At 43.3% G+C, this 13,408-nt stretch overlaps 1 protein-coding gene across 1 annotated transcript; it reads left to right on the top strand.

The window, feature by feature from the left end:
* Positions 1–5,014: 5,014 nt before the first annotated feature.
* Positions 5,015–8,171, top strand: LOC134092703 (uncharacterized protein K02A2.6-like). Its single transcript, XM_062545732.1, is given in 2 exon segments — positions 5,015–5,523; positions 5,525–8,171. Coding segments are annotated over 2 exon segments (3,156 nt in total).
* The last annotated feature ends 5,237 nt before the right edge of the window (positions 8,172–13,408 follow it).

The raw sequence follows: 13,408 nt of genomic DNA, 5'->3' as shown, positions 1-13,408 counted from the left end.
AAAGAAAATCCCTACATCATGTGGCCAAAGTCAAGTGAGCCTTCGGTGCATTTCACCCATTTCTGGTGTCGGCAGCATGCGTGCCACTGCAGAGGTGGACCTTCCTGGTTCCAAAGAGGAAAAGCCCTGCCATATATTCTTTCTAGCTGTGCACTTCACACATGTGATATCACTAATTATCTGATCTATGCTAATTAGGATGAGCTGGTTTACTAAATGGTTGGATCAAATACTTGGCAGGACTTTTACTTTCTGAACCTGGGTTGTCCGCCTCTGCGTGCCAGCGCGTTCAATTAACAGTGTAGACTTGCGCTGTTTCTCAAAGTCAAGAGCGCATCCTTGATAGAGTGCTTTCTTGGAAGGCAGGTGCTAGAGACAAGGCTACAGACCTTCCCAGTACCCTCCCCAGCCGTCAAGATCACATGCAATGGAACAGCGAGTGTGGAAGTGCACGTCAACCGTGCACGGTTCCGGCTACGTGCTTCATTTGAACCATGGACGCGGTGGAAATTGTGCTGCTTTTCCAGGAGTGCAGACTGCAGGGAGTTCAGAAGGAGGAGGATGATGCCTACTGTCAGCAACTCCTTAACTATAAACTTTTTTAAGTAGCCTACAGGTTTTACACACTCGACCTGGTCTTTACAATCAGTAGTTCAAAAGGGTTGTTCTCAGAGATCTCACTGGTTCTCTGGAGGTGTTTTGTGAATGTCTAATGTGTGTGCAGTTTGCGGCACAATGATAAACATTTTCAAATTATACTTGACAGATATGAGGGTTCATATCTGCGTATTGAACCATCGTTCCGTTTACAGTTTTTTTCCTATTGCTAAAACAAAATTTTGCAAACTAGACTGGTTTTTATCAAAATTCACAAAACCACACACCCAAACCGCAAAATACCTCATATATCCTGCAAAATGAAGCACTGCAACCAAAACTACATATAGCAATATCAAAATCAAACCTTTGCACCACATGGCACACACTTTCATTCATATTACCAGATTGTGTCTAGCCACCTATCTCTGAATCACTCACATCAATCTCATCACATGCCTCCTCCATACAGCCTGCACAAGAGGCATGCGCATAAAAGGCTGCTGGTCATATACTGTACCTTCCACCACCATGCCGAAAAGAACTCTGGGGTTTAGAAATGGTGAGTATGGTGGGAGGTATTGCATGAGAAATGGTGGGTGGTCAGCAAACCAATGTTGGACTGGGGCTGCACGATGAAAGCTCACGTTGTCCCATACTAGAACATATCAGTTTCCTCGATGGTCTGCATCATTCATACAGTACACTCTGGTGGTATGGGAATGTGGTCTGTCCAGAAATGCGAGAATATGAGCTGTGTTGTATGGTCCAAGGTTGGCATGACGATGGAGTATGCATATTGGAGATGGCACCACGTTGTCCAGGAACATCTATAGAATGGCTCTGTGGCCAATGATATTTCTCCCCTTCTTCTGGTCTTTGCTAAGTTGAACCCAGCCTCATCTATTCACCTTATTCCTTAACCCGGAAATCTGTAGGCTATACTATTTTCAACTTCCGTTCATTCAGTTTACATTCACAGTACGCTAATATTCTTCAATTGTTTTCGAAATGTTGACAATTCTGCCCTCGGCAAGGATATATTACATAATATACATAACCGATATAAAATAGAAAAGTTCACCTTTAAGATAGTTAAGCACTGTCAACCGTCACGTTAAAATGGATACAACGCAGCTTCACCGTTTTCTGAATGCTGAGGTGTCATGGCGACGCCCATTGTTGGCTACGGAATATCGTGAATAAAGTTGAACCAAAGATCCTCAACCGTCTCTAGTTGAACTCATGTGAGACTGCATGAGCATCCATTACCAGTACTCCCTGAAAACAAAGAACAAAAATCAGTCATGGTGTCAGATCTTAAAACATGTTTTTCTTATTCTTATCCTTTTTCTTTTTATTCCCTATGTCATGAGAGAAATCCCTATAAATATGCTGTAACCATTACATCCCTTGTTCTTGTCAAATAGTTCTGAACTGTTTGTGATATATAGAAGAGACAGAAAAAAGGGCAATGAGGGGAGATAACCTAAGTGGATGTATTATCTACACCTCCCGAATTGTTCCGATAGGCCTATTGTCCAATAGATAAAGAATTAAAAACAAAATCAGTCATGGTGTTATGCAGCATACTGGGAAACAATGCTGTATTTAGTGTGCAATCAATATTACTTACATCCACATATCCTCGTCTGAGCTTTGTCTTTGTCTCGGCACCTTATAAAGTTGTTTCATTCTGAATTGGTTTCGCTTGAGAATGTGAGCCAATGGGGAAAGACTGACTCGTTGAATGTTGCTGAATATGGTGTTGTCTTGGATGATGTGCCTTTGAATTTTTTGTCATCTGATTTCATTATTTTCTAAAACCAAGTTTACAATGACAGCTTCCTGTACCCCGATGAATATTTGGTGCCTTCCTCTACCGTGGTCTCTCAGTCCTTTAGGAAAAATATTTTCCCCACAGCAGAGTGAGTAAATTGTGCAGGAAACCTAGTTAGTATGACATCAGCCATTCATGAAGCAAACAGGTGGCACTCAACTGATATACTATGACATGGGGTGTTCTATATAGTGTGAAAGAAGTTTTGTACTCCAATCTAAATGTCCGGATGATAGAGGTGACAGTAAAATGGCTCAAGTTGGGCTGGACTCTCTCAGTGTTTCTCAAAGTCAAGAGTGCATCCTTGATAGAATGCTTTCTTGCAAGTCGGGTGCTAGAGAGACAAGGCTACACACCTTCCCAGTACCCTCCCCAGCCGTCAAGATCACATGCAATGGAACAACCTAGTGTGGAAGTGCACATCAATCGTGCATGGTTCCGGTCCGCGCTTCATTTCAACCGTGGAAATTGTGCTGCTTTTATGGAGTGCCGACAACCGTGCAGCTGCACTCCTCTAAATAAACTTTTTTGTCTGTGTCTGTTAAACCTGTAGCCTACAAACTTCACATCTGGCGAAGTTCACAGATAAATTAAAAACAGAAGTCTATCAAAACACAACTAAATAGCCTACACATTGACATATGCATTTATGATAGTGTTGGATTCTTCAGTGGTTTGCGTTGTGTTTCAGTTTCAATGTTCTAATGTCTGAATTGAAGTTGTTCAGTAAAGTTGACGGCTGGATCAGGATCGGTGATTGAAGGAGGATTTATTGTAGTTAGTACAATCAGTGAATAACAGACACAGGATAAGTCTCGGACAGTGTGATATCCTAGTACTAGTAACTGTGTTTAGAATGATTTAAGAGTCGGCCACTAGAGGGCGCTCCAACGTTAGATATGGTGCTCGGTTATTGTTAAGCTAGGGTAGAAGAAGTATGCTCAAAGTCTTTTTAAAGCAAGTCACGTCACTCGGCAGCCATATTGGCCATGGGGTCGGGCAGCGACTTTGACCGGAACAAGACCAGGCTCTATCTAAATGAATGGGGAGAGAGCTGGATGTCCATGTTCCGAGGTGTAAGAGACATAAAAATCACATGTTTGAAATCGCGATGAAAATCTGACTACAATCGCTGAAAAGGTTTGGTGGTTTTGTATCAAATTAACGCTTTAAAAGCCTTTTTCTTACTGGTAATTTTGGACTGCGCATGCTCTGTTCTTCACGACGCAGCTTTCAAAAAGCGTGACCGCCAAGGATCGGCCAAATGATTGGAGCAACGGCACTGGAAGAGGCTGGACGTGCAAACCATAGCCAACCGGTGTAAACAACCGCCATCTTTCGCGTTACGAAATTACCCCATGCTTTTCAATGGGCGATTTTTCCAGTGCAGTGTCTCCTCATATATAAGTGTCTCTGGTATGCTTCAGCTAGAGTTCGGAAGCAGGGTTTAGCCTGAAGTGTTTGTGTTAGTACCAAGACTGCTAATAAACTATCAAAGAGATTATATTGTGGACAACCTGTTTACTAAGATAGTACATCTTTCTGGCGACGAGGATTTTAACCGCTGAGGTGGTTGCTGGAAGATTGAATTGCAACTCGGATCTGAGTGCTGTGTGGGATTGCTAGCACCTAGCAAAGTGAGGAAGAAGCAACGTCTTGAACTGGTAAGAAGGAGGGAGAAATAACGGAGAAAGAATGACTACTATTGGCACACTAGCGGCGTTTGATGTAAAAAATCAGACGTGGGAGGAATACTGTGAAATAATGGATCAGTTTTTTGAGGCAAATCAGATTGACGACGGAGATAGGCAAAGAGCCGTACTCATAAGTGTCGTTGGGCCCGTCACATACAGTTTGATGAGGAGCCTTGTAAGCCCAGATAAGCCAAAGGACAAAACTTACCATCAACTAGTGACACTGTTAAAAAATCACTTTCATCCAAAGCCTAGTGAAATTGTGCAACGATACAAATTTGATTCGCGCACTCGGAAATCAGAAGAATCTGTATTGGAATATGTAGCAGAGCTGCGCAGACTGGCGCAGGATTGCAACTACGGGGACAAGCTAGGGCAAATGTTGAGGGACAGGCTCGTGTGCGGGATCAATGATGAGCGTATTCAGAGACGTCTCCTGTCAGAAACAGAGTTAACGTTTGACAAAGCGCTGTCCATTGCTGTAGCAGTAGAGACTGCAAATAAAAATGCCCAGGATCTGCAAAATTCGAGTGCGTCTGTGAAGTTCATTAAAACAAAGAAAGGCACACCGGATTCTAGTGTTTTCAAAGAAACAGGGAATGAATGTTATAGATGCAAGGGAACCAGACATAATGCAGCAGACTGTAAATTCAAACAAGAGAAATGTCATGCTTGCGGTAAAGTAGGACATATTGCAAGAGCATGCCGTGGAAAAAAAACATTGAATCAGGGAAGCAAAGAACATGGGGATGTAAAGAGAGAAAAGAAGCGGGATTCATATCACCGTTCGCACAATGTGCATGAAAGGCAGGACACAAGTGAAAGTGATAGCTCAGAGGATGCAACACTCACACTGCATTGCATGAAGTTTCGATTAGGACAAATGAGCGAGGGGCATCTCAGAAGAGTAGACCCCTACATGGTGGAGATGAAAATTAATGGGAAAGGTGTGCGTTTCGAAATAGACACCGGCTGTAGTCTCACAGTTATGAATGAGCAGACATTACAAAAGCTTTGGAAAGATACCAAATGTCCAACAGTGAAGCCAGTGAAAATCCATTTGGAGACTTATACAGGCGATCCTGTTAAAGTGATAGGAGTGGCATCAGTCAGAGTTAAATACAAGAAGCAAAGCTGCACACTACCCCTGGTGGTGGTGGAAGGGAAAGGCCCCAGCTTACTAGGGCGTAGCTGGTTGGAGAAAGTTAAAATCAATTGGAAAAAAATCAAAGACAGTCGCAAAGCCTGTGAATTGCAGCATATGAGAACAGAGACAAAAACACTACAGCAAGTGTTAAGCCAACACGAGAACGTGTTTAAAGAGGAATTGGGCACGCTGAAAGGCACCAAGGCCACGATTCACGTTAAGGCGAACGCAGTTCCTCGTTTCTTCAGTCCCATATGCCATTCGGGCCAAGGTTGATGAAGAAATAGACAGGCTGTTGAAAGACGAAATAATCACGCCAGTGAAATGGGCAGAATGGGCTGCACCTGTTGTCCCCATTGTCAAACCGGACGGACATGTAAGACTGTGTGGAGACTACAAGCTGACCGTAAATACGGTTTCATCACTAGAACAATATCCAATACCACGGGTGGAAGACCTCTTCGCAGCGCTGTCAGGTGGAAAGCAATTCTCGAAATTAGATATGAGTCATGCGTACCAACAAATACTCATGGATGAAGAGTCCAAGAAATACTTGGCGGTTAATACACACAGAGGGCTTTTTACATACAATAGACTCCCATTTGGGGTTGCGTCCGCCCCCGCCATTTTTCAAAGAACCATAGAAGGTCTCTTAAGAGGGATTCCACGAGTGGCGGTATACCTTGATGATATACTTCTGAGTGGAATGAACGAGGCAGACCACCTGAGAAATCTTGAGGAGGTTTTAACTAGGCTGGAAGAGGCAGGGTTGCGTTTGAAAAGAAGTAAATGCATGTTCCTGCAAGAGGAAGTAGAGTATCTGGGACATAGGGTGGATGCTCAGGGGCTTCATCCGGTGAAGAAAAAGGTGAAAGCCATCATGGAGGCGCCCCCTCCCACAAATGTCACCGAACTTAAGTCATATTTAGGTTTATTAAATTACTACAACAAATTCCTCCCCAATCTGGCAACCCTCTTGGCCCCATTACATGAACTCTTACGGCACAATGTGCACTGGAAATGGCTCAAAGAACAGGAAGAGGCCTTCCAAAAGTCTAAAGCCTTACTGAACTCAGCAGAAGTATTAGTCCATTACTCTGCAGACAGAGATTTGATAATGTCATGTGATGCGTCACCTTACGGCGTTGGTGCTGTTTTATCGCACCTGATGGAAGATGGCAGTGAGCGTCCTTTGGGGTTCATGTCACGAACACTGTCGCCTGCTGAAAAAAGGTACTCACAACTAGATAAAGAGGGATTGGCGGTTATATTTGGTATTCAGAAATTTCACAAATACCTTTATGGACGAGCGTTCACCATCCACACAGACCATAAGCCGTTGATCTCTCTCTTCAATGAGAAAAAACCCATACCACAAATGGGGTCCCCGAGAGTTCAAAGATGGGCTGTGCATTTGAGTGCCTACGAATACAACATAGTATACAAACCAGGAAAACAGAATTCAAATGCTGACGCATTGAGTAGGCTGCCAGTGTCTGAAATAGTGTGTGAGGAAGCGAAAGAGCAAGTCTTGATGATGGACCTTCTGGATGACACACTGTTAGACACGACTAAGATTAAGCGCTGGACAGCTAAAGATGTGATATTGTCCCAAGTGCATGCTCACGTGCTAAAAGGGTGGCCAACAGTGGTAGATTCCAGTGTAAAGCCATTTCATCAGCGAAGAATGGAACTAAGTGTACGGGATGGATGTGTGCTTTGGGGTGCTAGAGTAATTATACCCACCAAAGGTAGAGAGAAAATTCTGAAGCTGCTGCACCAAACCCACTCTGGCATGTCAAGGATGAAAGGACTAGCTCGATCGTATGTATGGTGGCCGGGAATGGATCAGGATGTTGAGAGGGAAGTGCTGTCATGTGAGGAGTGTCAAAAACACCACAAGTCACCACCAGCCGCACCGTTACATCCATGGGAGTGGCCAGAGTCACCGTGGTCAAGGATTCACGTGGACTATGCAGGGCCCTTCCAAGGTGAGATGTTTCTGTTGATTGTGGATGCTTACTCCAAATGGATAGACATCTACCCGGTGAAGACGTCCACTTCCCAGGTTACAATAGAAAAGCTAAGGCAGAGTTTCAGTGTTTTCGGATTACCGAAAATGTTGGTGTCTGACAATGGAACATGTTTCACAAGTGCTGAATTTGAGTCCTTCATGAAACAAAATGGCATCAAGCATGTGAGATCAGCACCGTTCCACCCTTCTTCTAATGGGCTGGCAGAGAGGGCGGTCCAAACGTTCAAAGGAGGGATGAAAAAGATGAAAGGTGATTCGGTACAAACCAGGTTGTCAAGGTTCCTGTTCAGTTACCGTATCACGCCTCATGCGACAACAGGCCTGTCGCCGGCAGAGTTGATGATGTCACGCAGACTCCGATCTGTTTTTGACCTGCTACTACCAGACGTAAAATCAAAAGTGCAGGAAAAGCAACTGAAACAAAAACAGGCCCATGACACAAGCAAAAGACTGAGAAGTTTCTCCACAGGGGATAAAGTGTTTATTAGAAACTACGCTTATGGTCCTAAATGGGTCCCTGCTGTCATTCAGGATGCCTCCGGTCCAGTGTCATATACTGTCATCATTGGAAGTGGCCAAATAATGAAGAGACACGTGGATCAAGTGAGGGCCAGATTGTCTGAGACCGTGCCAAACCAAGAGCCCGAGAGTGAATTGGGACCGTCATTAGATTTTGATGGTGCTGTGGGCTCTGGGCTTACAGTAATGGCAGAGACAGAAGACCGTCCTGCGAGTGAGTCGGATGAGCAGTCTACTTCAGTGGTCCAAGTTCCAACAGGTTCACCGGTGGTCACAGAAGTGCGACACTCAGAGCGGGGGAGACGGTCACCTCTGCATCTAAAGGACTTTGTTAGATAGAGTGAGATCTTTTCCCAGGAATAGAGCAACAATGCGCTCTGATCTCACTGGAAGGATGTCCCTTCCTAGTTTAAAAAAAAAAAGAAAAAAAAGAAAGAAAAAAGAGAAATGTTGAATTACAATGATGTTCATGATTTATGCATTTTTGGGATACCTGTTTAGGAGAGATAAATGTTGAATTACAATGATGTTCATGATTTATGTATTTTTAGGATACCTGTTTAGGAGAGCATGTAACACAGGCCTTAAACAGATAATGAGCTGTTTGCTTAAAGGTGGGGAGATGTGATATCTTAGTATTAGTAACTGTGTTTAGAATGATTTAAGAGTCGGCCACTAGAGGGCGCTCCAACGTTAGATATGGTGCTCGGTTACTGTTAAGCTAGGGTAGAAGAAGTATGCTTCAGCTAGAGTTCGGAAGCAGGGTTTAGCCTGAAGTGTTTGTGTTAGTACCAAGACTGCTAATAAACTATCAAAGAGATTATATTGTGGACAACCTGTTTACTAAGATACTACAGACAGTAAAACCGAACAGAGTCTAACTCCTTGTGGTTGCTATCAAAAGCGTGGCGCGCAGTATCTCCGCGTAAGATGCTGCACGCTTGGCTTCTCGATCCGTCTCAGAGTCACATCCTTGGTACAAATTTAGTTATACATTCTAACAGTAAACAAGTCCACGTATAGGCAACAAGTTAGGAAACCAGTTCAGACCAGATGGCCAACCCAGACACAATGGCTCCGGCCCTCGGCCCTTGTTATCTGGAAGTTCCGAGCTACAAGGCCTTACGTAAACAGGCCTACTTGTGCACCTAATATCAGAGCTTAGAGCTTATCCCATTCTATGAGTAATATATATGAACACATCAGAATACCCCAGAATTCAACAATAGCCTAAATATGCATACTAACTTGATATAAATGCCTGAGCAAATATACTGACATTAACAAAACACTTCAGAAGTCGTATTTAGCACATTAACACACACTGCTTCTTTTCATCTTCCATTACATTCTATCCCCCTCTTTTTTTTAATCACACCGTCAGAGAATTTCTAATCGTCTTCACGCCGAGAATCCATCGATGCATCCTCCAAAATTCTCAGAACAAAGGACTCAGTACTTGATAGAATTCAATTCAATTCAATTCAATTCTAGTTTACTGTCATATACTCATAAAAAATAATTTATAAGTAATGAGATTCATTGTGCTCAAGTGTCCTGAAATAAATTAGAAAATAACAAAAAATAAATAATAAGAAAAGTGCCATCTTAAGGGGGTTTCCCAGGACGGTTCAGCATCCTGATGGCTTGAGGGTAGAAACTGTCCTTGTATCTGCTGGTGCGGGTCCTTAGACTCTTGTATCGTCGGCCTGAAGGTAGGAGGGTAAAGAGATGGTGGCTGGGATGACTGGGGTCAGAAACTATACGCTTGCCCTTTCTTCTGCAGCGCTGACTGTAGAGGTCCTGGATGGATGGTAACTCAGTCCTTGTAATACGCTGTGCTGATCTGACGACTCTTTGTAGCGCTTTTTGATCCTGGGCAGTGCTGTTACCATACCCTGTAGTTATGCCACCAGTTAGAATGCTCTCTATTGTACAGCGGTAAAAGTTGGTCAGTAACTTGTGGTCCATGCCAAATTTCCGCAGACGTCGCAAAAAGAAGAGCCGCTGTCTTGCTGTCTTTGTGATCACACCTATATGGTGTGTCCAGCTCAGATCCTCACTGATGTTAATGCCCAGGAATCTGAAGCTTTTGACTCTCTCCACTGCTGCACTCCCGATGTGAATGGGTGCGTGTTCTTCTCCCTGCAGCCGCCTGTAATCCACTATCAGCTCCTTGGTCTTTGTTAAATTGAGCAGCAGACTGTTATCCTGACACCAAGATGTCATTGCTGCCACCTCTGCTCTGTTGGCACACTCATCACCATTCTTGATGCAGCCGATTATGGTGGTGTCATCGGCAAACTTAATGATGGTGTTGGAGCTGTCAGTGGCTGCACAGTCATATGTGTACAGTGATACAACAGAGGGCTTAACACACAACCCTGTGGAGCACCAGTGCTGAGTGTTAGACTGGAGGAGGTGATGTTACCTAGCCGTACTGCCTGTGGCCTGCCTGTTAGGAAATTTAGTATCCAGCTGCACATGGAGGGACTGATGTTCAGGTCTTGCAGTTTCATGATGAGCCTACTTTGGAACAGTGCTTGACGAGATTTGATGACGTAACGTCCTTGAAAAAGTGGCTTGGAAGGACCCATCCTTGACTTTGAGAAACACCCTCTGTCCAGCCCAGGTCCAGCCTCTCGTATTGTCAGCCCATGGTTGATGACATCAACTTTGCTCTGATTTCATTTGAAAGTTGTTGTCTTCTTTGGCCATGAACTCTCCTATCAGCTCTATACCTCTCACTCTTTCTCTCTCTGCAACGTCTTCCATTTTTCTTGTTGTTGTTGTTGTTGTTGTTGACACGCTTATTGGCACAATTATTTAAACTGACACACAGAGAGCAAAACTTCTTCTCGAGTCTCCAAAAGCCTAAACACATTTTCTGCTCACATTTTGCAATTAAAAATGGCACTTTTAAAATACGTAAGGTACGACAATCTGACATAAAGTAGCAACAAAGTTAGCCATTTCAAAACAATGCCATTCAAAATGACACTACACAAGCTACCAATATATGTGCCACCCGGCCAAATACCTCAACGCTTAATTTTTGCCACATCAATAAGGAAGCAAGCACTATGAAAAGACCACAGGTGAGCATACATTCAGAGAGAGGAAGAGGGAGGGGGAGAATGAGAGGGGGAGGAAGAGCACAATGTAAATATCTGCTGTGATGTTGCACTGACTTGTTTGGTGAAAAGAAAATGTTTCAACAAATATTACTGTGCAAATATTACTGTGCATGTTAAGAACTTTCTACAATTTGAACTATTTTAGTATTTTTGCAAAGCTAAAGATGAGAGTGCTTTTCATTATGCCCAACAGTGTGTATGTTTAGACAATGAATGAAGCAATGAATGAAGCTTGTTATTCATTAGCAATATACTCTAGAACACATTTTGTGTTATTCATCATACCATAAAGGAGTAATGGCCCTACAAATTCTAAATGTCCAAATTAGTAATCAATATATCTGAATTTCTATCCCGCATGTACTAAATATCCAATATCTATTTTTGAAATCTTATATTTTATGAAATTGATATATTATGAAAGTACACAAAATAGAGAAAACTTGAAATTTGACCTCGATTGACCATAAAGTTCCATGTTGGCAACCGGGTAATTCTGAAACCTTAATCCATACTGATACCTTCTGGCATATTTGCCAACTTTTAACAAAAAATGCCATCAAAAGTTTTTGTTGGTGACATACGCCAGGAGCCAGTCCTTGTGAGTGGGAAACCATGGTCTGCGCAGTACAGGCAGTACTCCACTAGAGCTTGTTCATCCTCCACTGATGGGCTTGGGCCTATACGGTGGCCATGGGAAATCTGCTCACTCACTCTGTCCCTCAAGGTGTTGCGAGGGACTTTGAAGACCTGACATGCCTGGTGTACTGGCATTCCTGCAGCTACCTCCTCCATTGTTCGCACCATGTTTTCATCTCTCCACTGTTTTCTTGGTGCCATTTTTATTAGGGCCCGAGCACCGAGGTGCGGCCGCTGAAGCGGCTGCACTGTAGGTGCAAGGCCCTATTGTTTTTGCTCAGATTAAGTTTCTTCTGGGCGACGTTTTGCCTTTTTTCACCAACTTGGCATCTTGAAATTTGGCAGCTATGTGTGGAAATGGTAACGCTACTCAGCGACAGAGCTCTGGCGTGCTTCTGCTAGATTTTTGAACTTTCGAAGTATATTGAAATGGCGAAGGTTTGAACTATGGCATCTTATTAGGAAACAGGAAGTTGGTGTTAAAGGCAGAAAAAAGGTTAAAAATTGGATGTAATTTGGCAGCTATATGTGGAATTGCTTCTGCTAGTCAGAGACAGAGCTCTGGCCTAAGGTGTGGCTTCGGGACTCTATAGTGCCACCTAGCAGCATGTTGTCTGTTGTGGTTGACACTTGACACAAACATTCACGAAAATGAACCAAATTTGGTGGACTTGTGTGTTATTGTTATCGCTAGTCAGAGACAGAGCTCTAGCCTAGGGTGTGGCTTAGGGACTCTATAGCGCCATCTAGTGCATTGTCTGTTATGGTTGACACATACACATTCACAAAAATGAACCAAATTTGGTGGGCTTGTGTGTTATTGCTATCGCTAGTCAGAGACAGAGCTCTAGCCTAGGGTGTGGCTTAGGGACTCTATAGTGCCACCTAGCGTGTTGTCTGTTGTGGTTGACACTAGGGTTGGGCGATGTCCCCTTAATTGGCATATGACGATGTGTACAGTAAAACATCGTTGGGGGGGGGGGGTTGTAAATAAATATATTATATTATAGGCTATATATGGCCTATATTAAATATTATATAGGCTATATGGCCTGGTGAAAGTGGACAGCTAAGAGACATACTGACTGGGCTACTGTGTGGAAGATCTGCTCCAAGAAAATCCTAGTAGACCGACAGACAGCCAATCTAAACACCTGCTTACACCAACCAGCGGTATATTACACATTGCCAGCATTCGCTGGGCCTCGCAAAAAACCTCGCGGTCACTCATCTAAAATCTTGAATAGCCCAGTCTGTACCTATGGTCTGTACCTAACTCATATGTTACGCATCCCACGTTATTAGGCTACCGGCTTGCCGACTATGAGGGCAGCAGAAAGTGAAAGTAGGCTGCGATCGCGCAGTCAAGTCGAATTAAATAACAGTTGAAGTAGGCTAAACAACTTTTACAAATAGCCTAACGAATCCCGATTGCCACTCCGCTGCTGGGGCTTTTGCTAAAGGCAAATGCGTGAAATACAAGCATTACAGTGAAAGACGTAGGCTATAGCTTCTGATAACGATAACGAAATAAATGGTTTATTTTAACACGGTGGAGAATGACGCATTCGGCGCTTCAGTGTTGTAGCCTCGCAAGAAATTAGAGCTAGAATGTCCTAGTCGTAACAATAATAATTCATTTGCACTATTTCATTCTTAAACATTATTAGGCTACATGTTTTGCGTTCAATGTAGGCTACACTGCGAGACATGTAGCCTAAAAAAGACAATAACACATTCACGTTGCAAGGAGGACTTATTTGAACAAGACGGTCTCAGACTAATATGTTTTTTAATTTT

The sequence above is a fragment of the Sardina pilchardus genome, chromosome 9 (genome assembly GCF_963854185.1).
Source record: "Sardina pilchardus chromosome 9, fSarPil1.1, whole genome shotgun sequence".
NCBI lineage: Eukaryota > Metazoa > Chordata > Actinopteri > Clupeiformes > Clupeidae > Sardina > Sardina pilchardus.
Note: the sequence above shows the minus strand (reverse complement) of the source record. Positions and strands in the feature narration are given on the sequence as shown.